Source organism: Emys orbicularis, chromosome 1, assembly GCF_028017835.1.
Source record: "Emys orbicularis isolate rEmyOrb1 chromosome 1, rEmyOrb1.hap1, whole genome shotgun sequence".
NCBI classification, from domain to species: domain Eukaryota; kingdom Metazoa; phylum Chordata; order Testudines; family Emydidae; genus Emys; species Emys orbicularis.
Window position 1 is genome coordinate 336293503 of NC_088683.1, and position 18605 is coordinate 336312107.

The 18605-nt window shown below is 37.5% G+C and overlaps 1 protein-coding gene across 1 annotated transcript in view; it reads right to left on the reverse strand.

The window, feature by feature from the left end:
• DYNC2H1 (dynein cytoplasmic 2 heavy chain 1) overlaps positions 1-18605 on the reverse strand; it is a 370096-nt gene that overhangs the window by 313900 nt on the left and 37591 nt on the right. The window contains exons 19-36 of the mRNA XM_065405465.1: positions 18431-18546; positions 16155-16282; positions 14412-14561; positions 13261-13466; positions 12481-12636; positions 12275-12389; positions 11667-11837; positions 11105-11487; positions 10133-10265; positions 9928-10045; positions 9394-9506; positions 9174-9293; positions 6769-6919; positions 5726-5928; positions 4820-5002; positions 4408-4590; positions 1349-1572; positions 158-273 (exon numbers count right to left, since the gene is read on the reverse strand). Coding sequence (XP_065261537.1) covers positions 158-273; positions 1349-1572; positions 4408-4590; positions 4820-5002; positions 5726-5928; positions 6769-6919; positions 9174-9293; positions 9394-9506; positions 9928-10045; positions 10133-10265; positions 11105-11487; positions 11667-11837; positions 12275-12389; positions 12481-12636; positions 13261-13466; positions 14412-14561; positions 16155-16282; positions 18431-18546 — 2969 coding nt within the window. The remainder of the gene's footprint in view (positions 1-157; positions 274-1348; positions 1573-4407; positions 4591-4819; positions 5003-5725; positions 5929-6768; positions 6920-9173; positions 9294-9393; positions 9507-9927; positions 10046-10132; positions 10266-11104; positions 11488-11666; positions 11838-12274; positions 12390-12480; positions 12637-13260; positions 13467-14411; positions 14562-16154; positions 16283-18430; positions 18547-18605) is intronic.

The following is an 18605-nucleotide window of genomic DNA, read 5'->3' on the forward strand; positions in this document are numbered from 1 at the left end:
TCACAGAGGCTTATCCTTCTTTTGAATAGTCTGGCTTCCTACAGTTCCAGGGCATATAACTTGGTACTTGAATGAACAAGAAGGCTGTAGATATTTATTTCAATATAACATCTTGATTGATCAAAAGCGAAACAACCCTTGGCATAGTCAATCTTACTTTTTTCCTTCATTCCATTTTTCTTCAGGTGACGAAGGAGATTGCCACATCCTCTCAGAGCAGTCTTCAGTGCTCTTAAGCCCCAGTCATAGTGTTGCTGGGGTGTCAAAAGCTCCCTATGTTTTTAAAATATTAATATTGTAATAGGCTGTAACAGCTGCAACTCCAATACTTGTAGTTGATCATTGAGGAAGTGACACTATACATTTTTCTGAAAATCAGAGCCATTAGAAAATAATATACTGGCCACGTGCAGTACCATTTTTCTTGAACTTCAGAGATAGATACACATGAAGTTGCATGTTTCCAAACTTTCATAAAGGCAGTTTCTTCAAAAGCTAGATAATAATAATATTTTTTTTTTAAATAGGACCTCTAATAGTTCCCTCCCTTGGTTTTTCCAATAGGCACACAAATGAAAAAGTGCCATTGTGGTTACTTGGATGTCAGCTACTCCCCGAAAAAATCACAGGTGCATGATTTTTATGGAGGCACTCCACACTCAGGAAAATAACCATGTGCTCCCAATTCAGACAAACAAATGGGAAGCAGAAGAAGAAAAAAGAAAATAAAAGTCTCTGTGGCAGAGAGAAATTAATAAAAGTATCGTATATGAACTTGAAAATATTTATTTTAATACTTTTCTTACCTATTAAAGAGAAAATTACATTTATATTCAAGATGCCAACATAAAGGAATGAAACAGTCAGGGTCTTAAGAAAGCAATATTTTCCCATCATGGGATTATAACCGCAGTTCCTGTATTCTTATATTTTTACTTAAATACAAAGCAGTGCATCTCAATAAAATTCAACCTGTGTTTTATTCTGACAGATTTACATATTACTAATCTTGGAGAACTGTGTTTGGTAGCATTCAAATATAAGATATTCTTGTTCAATGTAAAACAGCTTAAGGAGACTACAGCCATGAGACAGCAGCTGTATGTTGCTTATGGTATATAGCTTTATGAGGGTGATTTCTGGAGTGTCCATTTCATAAAGATCACAGAAAACATACAGGAACAATGTTTAAAAGATTTCTATATCAGTCTTGTCTAGGTTTGGTATTGAATGGACTGAAATGGAAGGAAGGTAAAGTGACATAACATGAGAGGGAAGTACTATAGATCGCAAAAGACAAAAGATATATATTGACAGAAACACGATTAATGGAACAAAATGTGCTTACCTGGCTAGATTAAAAATAGCCACCAACTTTCTGCCAAGGGTTTTAGCCTCTTTAAAACCTTCTGAATACAGAATAACTTCCGCAATGAGTTCATTATCTGGACGAGTCATAGCAACTGGCCTAAAAAGCTGTTTGAGGTTATCGGGCAGTTTTTGTCTTCCTCCATAACCTTTTCCAGCAGGATTCATAGTGATGAAAATTCCAGAATTATGATCCATTTCAACCTGGCATTAAAATAAATATATTATCATAAAGTTAATATTTTCATCTCTATGTCCTTAGGTATGAAATAACTCATGTAATTAGCACACTATAAAATACCACTGTATGCTGTGGTGGTGTAGCTTTGTCAGTCCCAGGATAGTAGAGATAAGGTGGGTGAGGTTATATCTTTTATTGGACCAACTTCTGTTGGTTGAGAGAGACAAACTTTCAAGAGCTCTTCCTCAGGTCTAGGAAAGTTACTCATGGCTTGTCTACACTACCACACAGGGTCGCTCTTCAGCTACATGAATAGCGTAGCTGAAGTCGACATACTTGGATCTACTTACTGCCATATCTTCACTGTGGTAAGTTGACAGCTGACGCTCTCCCGTCGACTACGTTTACGCTTCTCGTTCTGGTGGAAAACCGGAGTCGACGGGAGAGCGCTCAAGGGTCGATTTATCGCATCTATACTAGACGCGATAAATCGACCCCCGCTGGATCGATCGCTGCCTGCCGATCCGACAGGTAGTGTAGACAAGCCCTCAGAGTGTCACAGTTAAATATATGATCAAACAGATAGTTTGACATAAGTAGTTAGATGATGTGCTAAGGGGTCATTCAAGGTGAAATGGCCCGTTAACATCCCTGTAGTCATAGAACAAAAAGGAGGGTTAGTGGGTTACAAACTGTTGTAATAAGCCATGAATCCAGTGTCTTTATTAAAACCATGATTTTTAGTGTCTAGCAAAGTTATGAATCGAAGTTCCCAGACTCATTTTTAATGGTGGTGTGCAGGTTTCTTTTGAGGATGAGGACTGATAGGTCAAATATAGAGTGATCGCTTTGTGAAATTGTGCTTCCCCACAAGTGATATGGTATTTTGTCTTTTTATCATTTTCCTATGTGAGTTCATTTGAGAGCGCAGTGATTGTCTGTTTCCACCCAGAGTTGTTATTGGGGCAGTTAGTGTACTGGATGAGGCATGTGTAGGACCCAGGAATCTTGAAAGGTGTGCTGTGGGGGTTGTTGATCATTGTAGAAGTGAAGATATGTCTGCAGGTTTTGCATCTGTTGTTCTGGCAGGGTCTGGTGTGAGTTGGTTTGAGTTGGTGTGTCCTGGTCTATGAGAAGCTTGCTTCTGATGATGAGGTTGGAGAGGCTGGGAGGTTGTTTGAAGGCCAGAAGAGGGGATTCAGGAAAGATTTCTTTCAGGATGGGGTTCCCATCGAGTCTGGGTTGTAGTTGTTTGTTTGTGTATGGTGTATAAACAACTACAACCCAGACTTCATAAAGCATTCACTCTATATCTGACCTGTCCGTCCTCATTCTCAAAAGAAACCTGCACAACACTTTCAAAAGACAAGCCTGGGAGCTTAAATTCATAACTTTGATAGACACTAAAAATCATGGTCTTAATAAAGACACTGGATTCGTGGCTTATTACAATAATTTATCCTATGATTACAGGGGTGTTAACAGGCACTTCACCTTTAATGATCCTTTAGAACAGTGGTTCTCAACCTTTTTGGACTCAGAACCCATTTGTAAATGCTTATGGCCTGTCATGACCCAATAAATGGAGGCCCTGGGACACAGACATAACTAGGCATTTTAGTGCCCGGGGCAAGCAAGCATATTTGTGCCCCCTACCAGAGGTGGAACGTGGGGGAAGGGGGAGAATCACATGGGGTCACATGCCCCCCACCCAGGTTTCTTGGGTGTGCTTCCCAATCCAAACAGGCTGGGTGGCCCACTAAGATGAGTCAGAGGGTGGAGGTGGCGCTCCCTCTCTGAGCGCTGCCATGCCGGGCTGGCCTCACCAAGCCCTGCCGCGCAAGGCTGACCTGAGCCACCCCCATGGCTTTGCACCCTGGGTGACTGCCCCACTCTGGTTACGGCCCTGCCTTGGGTGATTTCGGTTGGATCCTGCCCACACTCAGCCCACAGTGGCAGCTCCTGCAGCTCCTGTGCTGTGGAGCTGACTGACCTTGGCTCTCTGGGGTTGCAGCACTGCTCAGGTTTGGTCCCGTCCCTTGACTGGACCAAAGTTGTGTGAGTGGAGTTGTGACCCAGCTCATGCGATTGCAATGCCATTCACACAAATTTGGCCTACCCGGACTTCCATCCTCATGGCGGCTGGGCCAAACCTGAGTGGTGCTGGGACCCCAGAGATTGCAGTGCTTGGAGCAGGGAGGGGAGCCCACCCAGCCCTGTCAGACAGGAGCCACAGAAGCTGCCACGCAACTCTTTGAAACATTCTAGCGACCCAATTTTGGGTCCAGACACACAGGTTGAGAAACCCTGCCTTAGAATATGTGTTAACTACTTATGCTAATCTATCTGTTCAACCTTGTATTTAGCTGTGACACTCTAAGTACCTTTCCCAGACCTGAGGAAGAGCTCTGTGTAACTCAAAAGCTTGTCTCATTCACCAATAGAAGTTGGTACAATAAACGATATTACCCTCCTTGTCTCGCTATAAAATAATATCAGAAATGTTGGGCAAAGACCTTCCTTATGTATGTGGGATTTATATACTGGACCTAAAAATGGTACACCTCTACCTCGATATAACGCTGTCCTCGGGAGCCAAAAAATCTTACCGTGTTATAGGTGAAACCGCGTTATATCGAACTTGCTTTGATCAACCGGAGTGCGCAGCCCCGCCCCCCCGGAGCACTGCTTTACCACGTTATATCCGAATTCGTGTTATATCGGGTCGCGTTATATCGGGGTAGAGGTGTATACTTGTTAATAATACAAGGGTTTACTGGGTTTTTAGAAGACACTTGATATTAGTGACAATATTTGAACAGTTTTCAACAACAACAACAAAAAATGCTGTTCTATACCTCCTTGCCAAGCAGTTCGCATACAGGTCTATGCTTCTTCAAAGCATGCTGAATTGTCTGAATTTGCATGGACACTGCAGACAATACTGCCTCCTCCAGCCTATTGAATTCATCAAAACATCCCCAGGCACCACACTTCACCAAACCAACAAAAATACGCCCCATCGACTTCACATCAATGCCCTTAAAATAAAAGAACATTGTTTATATGTTAAATACCATGAAATTAATCAATGAAGATTTTCTTCGTAGTTCCGCTATGAGGCCATTGCAAAGATCCTAAAATTTCTATTTGATTATAAATGAAAAACTCTGTTAAATTACACTAAAAGTTTTGTTTTAAATTGTTCTTTAAATCCATATTGCATAGATACTCATTGCCTAAAATATATAAATATGTACATTACTTCACCTCATCGCAATTAAAAACTAAAACTTGTCTTCCAAGAAGTCCACCCAAAGCCTTTACTGATTCTGTTTTTCCAGTTCCAGCTGGGCCATAAGGATTTCCTCCGAGGCCCATCTTCATAGCCTGAGTAAGAGTTAAGTAGCACTTATCTGTCAATGGTGTATAAACAAGTTTCGGGGAATTACCCTGTAGAAACAAAAGATATAGTGTATGGATTAATACACAGAAACAAGGTCAATAAGTTAGCATTTCACTCAGTTTGGACATAATGAAGATAACACAGAAGCACAGAAGTCCAGATTACAAGCTGCCCAAGTTTGAGGACTACACTTGGGGCCATACAATTTTTTGATTTACATTCATAAAATCTGTTAGAATTACTCCCGAAGTGTTACGCAATCCTTTATGCACCACAGATAGAGGCTCAAAAAAGGGAAACACCTGCTATATTCTCTCCCTCATAGACTTCAACAAACATTGCCTTCATATACCCAAGAGCATAATTTGTTCCATATTGTTAATAAAACATTTTATTCAATTTAAATACATCTCAAAATTTCTTTCAAGTTATCATTTTGTCCATATTTGGCATTTTACCTAGCATTGGCATACATGAAAAAGTAAGAATCATACTATGCTCTGCACTTTAATATAAAAGCCGTATAAATCCACCAATTCAGCAGTAAACTCAGTATCATGGGTATTTGGAGATAAGAAGCATCTCAAGATTGAAGAAACACCACTACACCACTTTTCAATATTTTCTGCAAAACAGCATCGTAAAATGGCAACTGACAAAATGGAAGCCATGTGGAAGCAATTATGGAGATAAAGCTGCATCCCGGAACTGAAAGGTGAGCATCACACACATTTAAAAGGCAACAAAAACAGAATTTAAAAAACCCATACCTGATATTCATAGGTATACTGGAGCTCAGCATCTACCATTTGAATGTAACATTTTTGGTCTTTCAGATAGAACCTGAGTTGTTTCTTCCAAGCCCAGTCATCAACACTATTAATCTGGGCTTGATTTACCTGCTTCACCACATCGATGTTATGAATAATATCAAGAATCAGTGCTTTAAGCTTGAGCTCAAGGATTCCAGATTCTGTAAATAAATAAAATTATTCACAAAAACATCATAAAGAAGATTGCCTTTAGCCACTTTCAAGTAGTTTATGTTGCTGTTTACAATCATAGAATCATAAGGGGGTCATCTAGTCTAACCCCCTACCAAGATGCAGGATTTGTTGGGTCTAAACCATCCAAGACAGATGGCTATCCACCCTCCTTTTGAAATAGCTAAAAAACTAAAGCAATCAACATACAAATCAGAGGTTGATATAGTTACTAGATAAAAGCTTAACAGCCAATAAACTTTAATCTAGAATTCAACAGAGTGACCAGATGCACAAGGATAAGTATTGATGCACAGTACACATTACAATCTGCACATCATATTGGTGTTCTATAGGTTTGTGATGTTACATTTAAGTCAAGAAATAACTCCAGAATCCAATCAAATATCATATTACCAGGGGGAAAAAACACCTGGACTTATAGAGAATGTGTTGCCATGGTACCATGTCTATCCAATAGTATCTAGCCAGTTCCAATGAAAAATAATGTTAGAGATCAGTAGATGAAGACAACAATATAGAAGCAGATTTTGTAATGACAAATTATTAGTAAATATATTAAATAACAAAAACATCAAGATAAAGGAAGTGGATAAAAATTGAAAAGGAAACAGATTCAGACTACCTAATAATGTTAAATATAGAATAAACATCTGGAAAAGAAAGGACATTCACTGTGAAATATTAAATATCCCCAACTTGGCCATTACTGGTAGGTCACTCAATATCATTTCTAGCTCAGAGGATTGGATTGCTTAGCACTTTAAATTTATTTTAAAGAATTATACACTTATGATCATTTTTCATACCTACTCTCCCTGGATCTTCCATACTAGTATCTATGCTGGTATAATGTTCCAGTTTAGCCATAAGTTCTAACTCTATCTGATGCAGGTTATGTTCTTTGATAGCAGTTTCAACATCTTCAGTGAACTGAATTTGTTCTGCCAAGGAAAGAATCTATTGACAGAAAGAGTAAAGTAAAGTTTTAGAAATAGGTAACCATGAGGGACAAAAGATTTTCAACTCATTTATAAATTCTCATGAAAGCTTACTGTTTAAATAAATTATTTTAGTGTATTACATTTTATCATGTCAATACTCCACTATCCCTTTAAAAAAAACATAGTTACTCTAAAGGTGCCCCCGGAGCAAATATAATTGTATTTAAAAACTTACTAAAATGTAACAAACAGCTGCAAAATAATTTAGTATAGCTATTCCCTTAGGTGCAATATCTCCACAGTACTGAAGAACAACTGTAACAACTGTTCATGAATAGGAAGAAATGTGGATTTGTTTCACCAATTTCACTAATACTTTGTAAATCGGTGTGTCTATCTCTTTCCTTCCTTTCCTTCGATTCCACTCCCGAAAAATATGCCAGAGGTGAAAGAGAGCTACTCACTGCCAGTACAATATTCTCCCCTTATTCACACCAAATTTCAATGCCCTCTGAAACAAATGCTCAGAGTGAGGAGCTTAGTAATAATCAGAAGAATAGAGAATCAACATCTTGGCCAAAACTTGGTATTAAACCAGGCACTTCCTCGACTAAAAGCATGGGGGTTCTCAGGACAAATTTTTTGGTGGCCTCAGAGTGCGGCCACCAATTCTTGCTGGTGGCCACTCTCACACTTTTTCCTAAAATACTTAATTAGCTTTAGGAAAGCCAAATAAATATGTACATATACACGTCCAAATCATTGTAATTTCTTTATTGATAGCTAGTAAGTCTGTTGTGAAAAGTGATATTAACAAACATACAGGTATCACTTTTCACAGCAGACTTACTTAGCCATGCCAAGCCTGGGAACAAATTAAGCCCTGGATGGAGAGTCAGGGGAGGCAATGGGGGCCAGTGGAGATGGAGGTGAGAGGCTGGGATAGGCAATGGGGGGCTGGAGCCTGAAGCCCTGTGGCCTGAGCCTGCTGCCCTGCTACGCCAGGGCTGAAGCCTGGAGCCTGAGCCCCACTGTCCCTGGGAAGGTGGGGAACTCACTGGCTGCCTGGTCCTACAGCGTTGTGCCCCAGGTGACTCCAGAGAGAGGCAGGGCCAAACTCCTGCTGGTGGCCCCAGCAACCAACACCAAGGCAGTGCATCCAGGAGCAACAGGAAAGGGGCAGGGGTGCTACTTTCCCTCCCCAACCCCATCACAGTCTAGGAGGCTGTGGCCGCAAGAAAAGCCCCTGATGGCTGCATGAGGCTACAGTGGCCGCATTTGAGAAACACGAGCTGTAATGGATTCACACATAACACATGCTGAACTACGGGTTCCACTTCCATAAGTTAAACAGAATAGGAATTCTCTTCTCATCAAAATTCCACTCTTTGCTTTGGCCATGTGATTCAGGTAAAGCAGGAAAAGTTAAACATCGATGACATAAGGAGAGGGTCAGACTGTGGTGCACAGCACTCCCATACTCTCAGCATGATGAAGGAAGGCAGTAGATTGCAGTGGTATACACAGATGAAGGGAAGATTTATTTCAACTAAAAAGCCCACACAGGCAGCTCGCTGCACGCACATGAACCCCATTAACATCAACGGGGTTTCACATGGACACAAGGATCTGCCCACACATATCAGTCAGCAGGATCATGGCCTAAATCATTACAAATGGTTAGTCTGAATGAATATACATTCTTAGGGTCATATTGATAATAACTCACTGTGTCTATGATTTTTACATTTTAAAAAACTGTATATATTATTTGCAAATATTTATTAAGTCAGGATTGGTTCAAGCAATATAAATTCAAATTAATAGTGTTAGCTAGTATTTATATTATATTTTTCTTCAACCTGTCATTAGTACATTCTCTTTCACTAGCATTTTCTACCCAAGTTATGCATGAACTTCAGAAACTAGTCTAATAATGCTGTTTTGAATCAATAGCAGGAAACAGTTTCTGCATCACTGATTAGCCAGGGACCTGATTCAACATCAATTGAAATCAGTGGAAAGACTCTCATTTATTTAAATGGGCACTGAATCAATCTCCCAAGTGAGTTCTATTCTACAGATGCTTATAACATTGCATATTCTGAGTAATTTCTATCTACCTAAAATCAAGGCATACAGCAAATCAACTGGTTTTTTAAGTCCGTATATATTTCCCAAGCAGACCTGTCCTTAGGATCATTCAGAAATTGAGTTACTTATATTTCAATGCTGAGACTAAATCAAGATGAGACTGTATCACTCACTACCTGGGAAGGAAAGAGTGATGGATCAATTGAACCTTGTGAACGTCTTCCAGCAGTAACACAGTCAAGCAATAATTGTTTCAATGTGTCCTTCATCTCCAAAGCCAAACGATTTAACCAAACCTGGCAAATAAAATATAGAGGGAAGAAAAAAAATCACAAATCACATATCAAACATATTTACCACAATTGCTGGTAATGCATTTGAACCTGGTTCCCTTACCTCAACATCATTTGAGAGAAGAATTTTATTTTTAAAAGGCACAACTTCTCCCTCTAAAGATTTCATTGCAATTATGTTTTTAAAGTCCCCATCAAAGCCGACACTATTAATGCCTGTTAATCAGAAAATAACAATATTTCTTTAATTAAGCTCAGCAAGTGATTAAATACAATCTAGATGATTTACTGTAGAATTCTTAAACATTTGTTTCTTGATAGAGCAGTTACTTGGGAAATAGTCAAAAAAGTTAAATCAATTCTTTTTGTATACGTAATACAATATTTATGATAATTAAGTAGATCAACATAAAAAGTCCCTCAAAAGTCAGAGATATTTTGAAATATTTTTTTCTTTTTTTGACAAATAAATGGTGAAATATCAAAAACATTTTCCTTTTCTAAGCTATGTTATGGTAACAGAAAGTAAAGAAACAATTTCTAGAATAGGTTCTTCAGCGTCAAATGACTGTACTTCTGAATAAGTACATTTTACAAATGATGACTAATGTATTATGAAAATACTAATTTAGTTTACCAGCAAAAAGTTTCTTAAGGTGAGACTGAATCACTGAAGGATTAGTGGACTGTCCCAAGATTTCTAATAAATCATCATCTCCAATGAAATAGAATCTAGGGAATGCTGAACGCTTTTCCTGTTTAAAAAAAAAAAAAGAATTGTTGTTTTAAGCACTGAAGTATTGCCTTTTTATAAAATTATATATTAAGATAAGCAGTTGTACCTCCAGAAATTCATTCAAGGATTTTTGACATCTCTGAAGCTGGTCAAGTAGGGTAATCAACGCATTCCTCATTCCTGTCCGAGCATTCAGTGATGTTATTCTATTGTCCCTCTTGATATCTATCATTATGGATCTTTAAAAAAATATAACCTTAATTGTTTGTAAATCTACCACTGCATTTTGTCCAAATATATCTTTTAAACATCTGATTAAAACTCAAGACACAGATAAGTAATATTCAGCAGTCAATATCTGAATATAAAAATTGCAACATTTATGTCAAATTTCTTCCAGTTAAACATTAGCTAGATCTGTCATGATTCTCCTCTTATTATACCTATCATACTGTTTCTGATCATGACTCTTCCTTTACATCAAGACCCCTCTATCCAAGAAGTCCCATTAAGTTAAAATTTTGACCATTTTTTCTTCTAAGAGCCTCCATCTCTGTCATTTCAGCTCTATTTTTAAGCTCAACTACCATATCTAAAGAAACTCAGTTGTGTGTATCTTTGGACACCTCTAAAATCTACTCCCTGATAATCCTCTCTGCATGTCTTGATCAAGTAAAGTTGTTTCATCTCAAATTCCTTCAGTGTAATTTTTTTGGAAAGAGAAGTGCTTTTCTTGGGCAAGAAATATTTTTTCAAAATTCAACATCTCCTCTACTTCCTTTCTCAAATAAGACCTTCTATTTGCCTGCATTGTTCATAACCCTGGCCATCATACTGGACTCAGAATCTTCCTTCTCTTTCCACATATCCCATATCAATAAATCTTCTCATCAATCATCTCTTTTGCAACACTAATTCTTTCTATATCATTGCCTGAATGCAACCTTTGCTGAAATCCTTATGCATGCCTTCATCTCCCTGTACATCCTGTTTGTTTTGTATCAATTCACTTTGAATCTTGGCTTACAGCTGTGCGAAGGACGTTATACAAAATAAAGTTGTGTTTAATAACACTGACCTGAAGTCTTCATCAACTCTATTAAAGCGTGCCTGCTCTTTGGGTAGAGCTCCACGACCAAAAATGGGTTCCAGATACACCCACTTCCTTTGAATCTGGTTTAAATTCTGCAGGTACTCATCCAGCTCAGCAAGTTTTTTTTCCCAGATAGACACTTTATCCTCAAAGCCTTTGTAATATGGAGAGTCCTTTAGGGACTGAAGAAGACAGCGATTATCTCCAACCTGGTTAACTATGTCTTTCCAGTCTTTAATTAGTTTGATAGTCCTGCTCTGGCTGTCTTCATAATCTGTTAATGTGAAGACTGCTCCAACACCCCAGAGCTCAAGTTCACGTAAGGCCTCTCTGATTGTGACTTCACCTTGTGCCCGACTATTCAAATCCTATTTTAAAATATAAAACACACAAAAAATTACTACTTATATAATAGAAAACATATAAATGAGCAGAGGAAAACAGCTTCATTAGAAAAATACACAACTTCAGTTTCCAAAAAGGAATAAAAACATATAGAACATATGGTATAAAAAATTAATAGCATTACTTGTGAAATAATTCATACCTTAAGTGCTGCTGCTTTTTCTACAATTACATCTGACACTTTGAGTAGATCTCCAAACAACAAATTCTCTAGACTAGTGCCTCTAGGGAGACCAAGAAGACGAAAGAGGTCCAGCCAATGATCTGGAGACAGATGTTCTCCTCTAACATATTTCAGGACAGGAAGTGTCATCTAAGGGAATAATGCAAATTGGAATATACCAAGTTTTTACAATAACTATATCTGTTCAGTCCTACTGTCATGTACTGTCAAAACATAACAAAAATATATTTCCCCACTATGTATTGAAAATAAATCTCTTTAAATTGAGATCTACTTTGTATTTTCAATACACTAATTTTAGTATTTGGTATTATGCCATTAAGGTTGTTTTATTACTAAATGTGTCTCAAACAAATTGAGAAAAAACTGTAATGATTGTCCTGTTCACTGAAAGAAGCTCAAACGTACTTTGAAATGAATGATTTGATACTTTGAGCACAAAATATCCTTAAGGCTCACTTTAATACACAAACAGACCTCCATGTAAATATAAGAGTGAAGCATATTACCCAGTAATACCAGAAAGCATTTTGCTTTGAATTCCCCTTGTATAATGAGGATCTTACTTTGTATTTGTCCACTTCTTTTTGCAACTTCACAGTCATTACAGTGTGTTCTTCCATCTTCCTAAGCTTGTCATGCCAGTTCAACAAGAATTCCTCAAACAAGTAAGTCTTACTCCTATACAAAAATTAAATTTTAAAACGAGCACAATAACACAGTACTGCAATAACCAATAATCATGCATAAAAGTTTAAAAACAAAATCAGACCTAAAAGTAATCCAGTCTTCTTTGGCTTTTTCCTGAAAACCTTGATGAAATTCTTCATATAGTGCCCATACTTCTGCACAGCTCTCAATATCTCTACATACAGCTTTTGCCAAAGAGAAATCAGGCTCTTCTAATTCAAAATGATGGCAGTCCTCACTGAATAAAAAGATCATTGCATTGTTATAATATTGAATATTGACGCTATGATCCTGGACATGCTGTCATACATGCTTAACTTTATCAATGTGAGTAAGTCCATTGACGTCACTGTCCAGCAGAACACATTATGTTGCATTCCCCAAGCAGAAAAAAAAGTAGCATAAGAGACAATTATCATATGCAATAGCCTTCCCTAGCATTCACAGCTTTCTTCTTTTTTTCCATTCCTTTGTATTAAGAAAAGAGTACTAATTTGTCTCCCAAAAACATAAAGGAAAAAATAAATTATCTTTGTGTTTCTCTATAAGTAGTATCCTATATAGAATCACCTGCCATTTAGTGCATAAATTCAGGTGTTTCAAAGCCTAACAGATTTTCAGAACTTCCACTTCACAAGTGTCAGTTCAGAAGAGTCAAGTTATATAAAACAATGAAGTAAGTCCCTGAAGATTAAACTATACATTGAAATACAATTAAAATAGGATTTATTAAATTATCTGTTGTGTTCATATTTAGTTAACTATTAGTTCATATTTTCTGACCCACCAAAAAGCTGCTGCTGCATGATTTACTGCAGAACATCCATAAAATAATGTGCTATATACAAAGAAATACACATACATCAGTTTTTTCTTTGTGGCTTCAAGTTCATCAAACTCAATTTTCTTTTCCTTTATGGTCTGAGCACTTTTCTCAAGCATATCCTGATGACCTGTTTCGATGATATCATCGCTGGGCTTTAGCTGATCCCAGCGAGCTTTAAACTTTTCTAGTTCTTGAAGATACACATTAACACGTGACATCACATTTCCTTTCATCACTTCAATCTACAAACGAGTTTAAAAAAATAAAATGTATTCCTTCAGTAATTCATATCTACAAAGTTATATCTAATCAAGATAAAAAAAACCAACAACCTTTCCACTTGTTTTCAAAATGGAGTACTATTTTTTTACTCTTCCCCTTAAAATATTTCAAAATTTAAGAGAATCTGGTATGGATATGCATTTCCTGATCTTATATTATATAATTTTATATCCACTGTAGTTACATATAATATTTACATCTGCTCCTCACTGGTTTGTCAGCTACCTTGGTCTGATAAACAGTTTTTCCTTATACCCACATCTTTTATTACAGGTCTTAGTGGTAATAAATAGACAATAACTATCATTTTTAAAACTATCTACAGGTTCAAAATATGGGTGATGATCATGGAATCAGCAGCACACAGGAAAAGTACTGTGGCTGCATTGGCTTCATTGAGCCCCAGCAATTCACCTGCATGTTGTCCATTGCAGGATTGTGGACATAATATTTAGCATGCATTTTCAGAAAAATTAAAAATATTATGCAACAATTTTAATAACATTTGTAGTAACATTGTAAAGTTGACAAATGTTCATTTTTAAACTACTATATTCTTTTCATTTCAGTTAATAAAAAGAAATACATGAGGTGAAACATAGTCATGATTCTAGAGTGAGCTCCTGTACCTGCACAGTACCCTAGCTGACTTCATTGGTACTTTGTAGGGGCTCAGAGATCATTTCAAGATCGGGGCCTACAGCAGTATCAGCTGATGCTAGTAATCTTTCCAATAGTTTAGATGTTCTTTCTACAAAGGCTCTCATTCACGCCATTAACGTTGGTGCCAATACTAAACTGCTATATCTTCAGGGTTTTTTTTAATCCAGGAGAAAAAAATGTCTTATAACTAATTCAAAATGAGATCAGTGCATTTGAGTGAATTACTAAACCTTCATTCTCACCTGTTCCTTAATCATAAGCTGATGACTTTCCATCATTAATTCAAATTTATCCCACATAGCTCTCAGGTTGCTGATTGTGTCTAAACCCCCACCAGCCACGGTCCGCAAAAGCTTGTTTTTATCTTCAGCTTCTTGAAACTGGAGAAAAATCTAAAGTTGAAAAGATATTTTATACATGTATGAAAGAATTTCAATAAAATGTGGCATTTTTATGCAGACATTTAAATAAAGACACAATGGTCATTAATCAAGAATATGTATATATTTTCATATTTATATTTAATTATTTTAATATTTATCAAAGTAAAACTATACAAAGGCAAACATGGGAGACAATACAGAGCAATTATAGGGGCTCTTGATCCTGAAATGTGTGAAATACAAGTGAAGGCTTACACCAAATCAGTCAATTGGACTACTCACAGGCACAGGCATCCACTCACGTGGATCAAAGCTTTAAAAATATATATATATGTATGAAAACAGCAAGCAGGAGGAGAGAAGTTGAGAACAAATGGAAAATCTATTGATATATTAGAAGAAGAATGCATTTAGAGTCTGAAAATAAGGAGAAAAATTAGGTCACCTGATTGTTTCAGAGATTATTTTTTCATACACTAAAAAAGCCCAATCAGTTAAAAATCACTACAAAAATTATGAGTAAGTAACACTACAAAAGTCAGAAAAATTGAAGTAAAAGAAGACAAAGAATATGTCCCAAAATGCCCTGTTTTGTGTGCATTCTTTTCACAATGGAGTGAAGACAACAGGTACTGAGACTCCGGCACAGTATTGCTCTGTGGATTATGGAGGCTTAATTCCCTATCCACCACCTCCACAAAACAATTTCTACAGAATTTAAGCATTCATTTGAAAAAATATATACATACACACACACACAAATACACACACACACATACACACGCATACGCACATATTTCTAGTTGTTACAATAAAGTTAAACCAATACAGTATTATCTTACTGAGTATGGAGACAAAGTGACTGAAATAATAGCTGTAAGAGAAGGGTGAAGTGCCCATTCATTGCAATCAAGTGTTTGGTATTGAAGACTAATAATGACAATTCAGTGTAAATATTTGTAATTAATTCACTGACAATCACTTCAGCAGAATCAAATTTATCCAACGTTCTTAGATGCAGTAGCAAATGTAAATGGGAGGTGATCCTCTCATCATTTTTTTTTTAAAGTTCTTTTTTAAGTAGCAACACCCTGCAATATAGTTCACTTGCTCTCTCTCTTACTCTCATCAACTTGGTACCTTCCTGGTGAGTTCGTTCCCTGCAGAAGTGTGGTCTGCAGAAGAAAACTCAGCTGCCACTAGGCTTTCCATTGGTACCTGGCCTAAATATGCATCATATTAAAGAAGCAGGGATTTTTAAAGATGAAGCTAAAATTTAATCAAAGGATTTTAAGATCTTCCCCTCCCCCATTTTAATAGAAGCCAAATGTTATCATCATAGTCTAAAGATCCTGGGAAACCACTCTGGTTTTGAATTTGCTGTGTTAGTAAGGTTTGGTGTTATGAATCAGTATAACAAATAGTACAATAAATGGCAGAAAACACAAGGAAGAAGCAAGAAAAACATTAAAAGCAACAACAACAAAATGTTGTAACAAACTCTACTAATAATACTTTGAAAAGTATTTTGCTCAGGCATACTAAAACATGACTAAACTTTTTGCCTACATATTTTCCTGACTATATCAAATAAAATCCTACCTCTGCTTTTTTTTCTTGTAAATTTCCATACTTTAAGTTATCTTCTCCAATTTCATCTACAGTCTGGGGCCTAACTATTAATGCTTCCATGGCATCAGTAAGAAACGATGAAATATCATGTAGATGAGCTATGTAAAGAATATTGGAAAACAAATTTATTACAAATAAAAATATCCATTATATCAGTCTTAAAATCAGATAAATATGTGTGCAAGACAGTCACTTGGACTACATGAAAGATGGTCCAGTTGTTACAGGATTAACCTGGGACCGTGGAGACCCAGGCTTAATTCCCTATTCCACTTACTCTGTACTCCAGTTTTCCAACCATAAAATGGGGACAATAGCACTTCCCTACCTCACAGAGCTGTTGTGAGGATACTTATGCCCAAATAAATGTGTTAGTCTCTAAGGTGCCACAAGGACTCCTTGTTGTTTTTTCAGATATTAAATCAATAAAAGTCATATAAACACCATAGATAGATTGATAACAGGGCAATAAGGGGGAATAAGAATTACCTCTGCACAGGTACCTAGACTATGGGTCCAGTCACATACTCCTTGCTCTCCCAGAGCAGGTGGGAAGGAAGGAGTGGGAGATGGGCAGAGACTTGGCTCTGCCTCCAAAACACAGCAGCCAACATGGCTAAGCTGTCATGTAATTTGCTGCCAGTAGAGGCGTACTGCTGGGGTAGTGTAGTTTATGTAGCACCCTTTACTTATAGCCGTGTCTAAAGGATACAATTTTGCCCACAGTGAGGTGCTACTCAATATGAGTCAGGGTGGAATAATTGGAAACTAAGCCTATTATTGTTTTAAAAAAATAAACTGTCCAAGCAGGGCTAATAGGCTATGCCAGTCTGTGTCACTGCAAACTACAAAGACTGCAGCCTGTCGCTGTGGACAACCTAACCGCTCGATGATACTCTGGCAATCGAAATACAGACTTCATAATGTCGGTATTGCAGAGTTTATAAATCCCAACACTTATGGGCTAGATCAGTGTTTCTCAAATGCGGCCACTGCAGCCACATGCAGCCACCAGGGGCTTTTCTTTCAGCCACAGCCTCTGGCGGTGACTGGGGGGCAAAGCAGTGGCCCCTCCGACCGAGGCCCCGTCTGGAGACACAAACACTGGAGAAGCAGGCAGCCCAATGAATTCCCCACCTTTCCAGAGGTGCTGGGGTCATGCTTTAGCCCTGGGGCTTTGAGCTCCATCCCCCAGGCATGGGGCTTCAGGCTTCCGTCCCCTGGGTGCAACTCCCTGCCCCCATTTCCCCAGGCTCATGTTGTCTACCTCCCCATCCAGGACTTAATTTGTCCCTGGCCTTCCAGGGCTGAGTAAACCTGCTGTAAAAAGGGGTATTTGTATTTGTTAATATCACTTTTCACAGAAGGAGACTTACTAGCTAGCAAGTCTTTTTTAAAAAGCAACCAAAAAAGCAAAAGAAACAACAAAAAAGACAAAACAAAATAAAAACAAAAAATCCTACATAAATAAATTACAATGATTTGGACACATGTATGTGCATATTTATTTGTTTTTCCTAAAGTTAATTAGGTACATAAATATAAAATTAGGTATATAAATATAAAATTGTCAGAGTGGCCACCAAGTTGGTGTTGAATTTGGTTGGTGACCGCACCCTGAGGCCACCAAAAAATTTGTTATGAGAACCCCTGGGCTAGATTGTGCCTTAAGGCACAGTACTCCGCATTTGGTGATGTGTAAGCAGCACTGTCTCTAAGAGCAACATCATTAGACACTGTGCCTCAAAGACATCCCTTCGAGACACAGTTCCCTCTCCCATCCCTCTTGCTCCACGGTGGGCAGTAATTTGCTGCTGGCATATACCATTCCCCTGTACCATTGTAAGGATGGAGCAGGAGTTCTGTCCATTCCCTATCCTCAACTACTCTCAAACTTTCAAGAAATCTTTTCTAGAAGAGGAATACACAAGAAATTTAATATAGATGTGATTATTTCTAGCATAGTTTTGGCCAAATTAAGTTTACAGCATCTTATCCAAAGCCCAAAGAAGTCAATGGAAAAGACAAACATTGACTTGAATGGTTTTGTATCGGGCCCTTAATGGAAAACTAAAAACATACTACTTTTGCTCCAAAATAACTTTGGCACTTCAGTATTCCCAAGGATAAAAGATTTTTTTTTAAATAAAAAGATTACTATATGTAACAAACACAACAAAAGCAAAAGCAAAAAAAAAAAAAAAAAACCCACCAACCAGCCACCACTGTATCTCAAAATGATTTACCTTGTATGGACTTTCTTAAAGATAGAACAAGAACATCATAAAGCTTCTGAATAAGATCATCAATCACAGTCTTCACAGGATTGCAATTAACAATTAAACAATCTATCTTGATGGTGCTTCAAGATTCAATATGAAAGATTCCAAAATATAAAAGAAAAAGTGAAAAGTGTAGAGG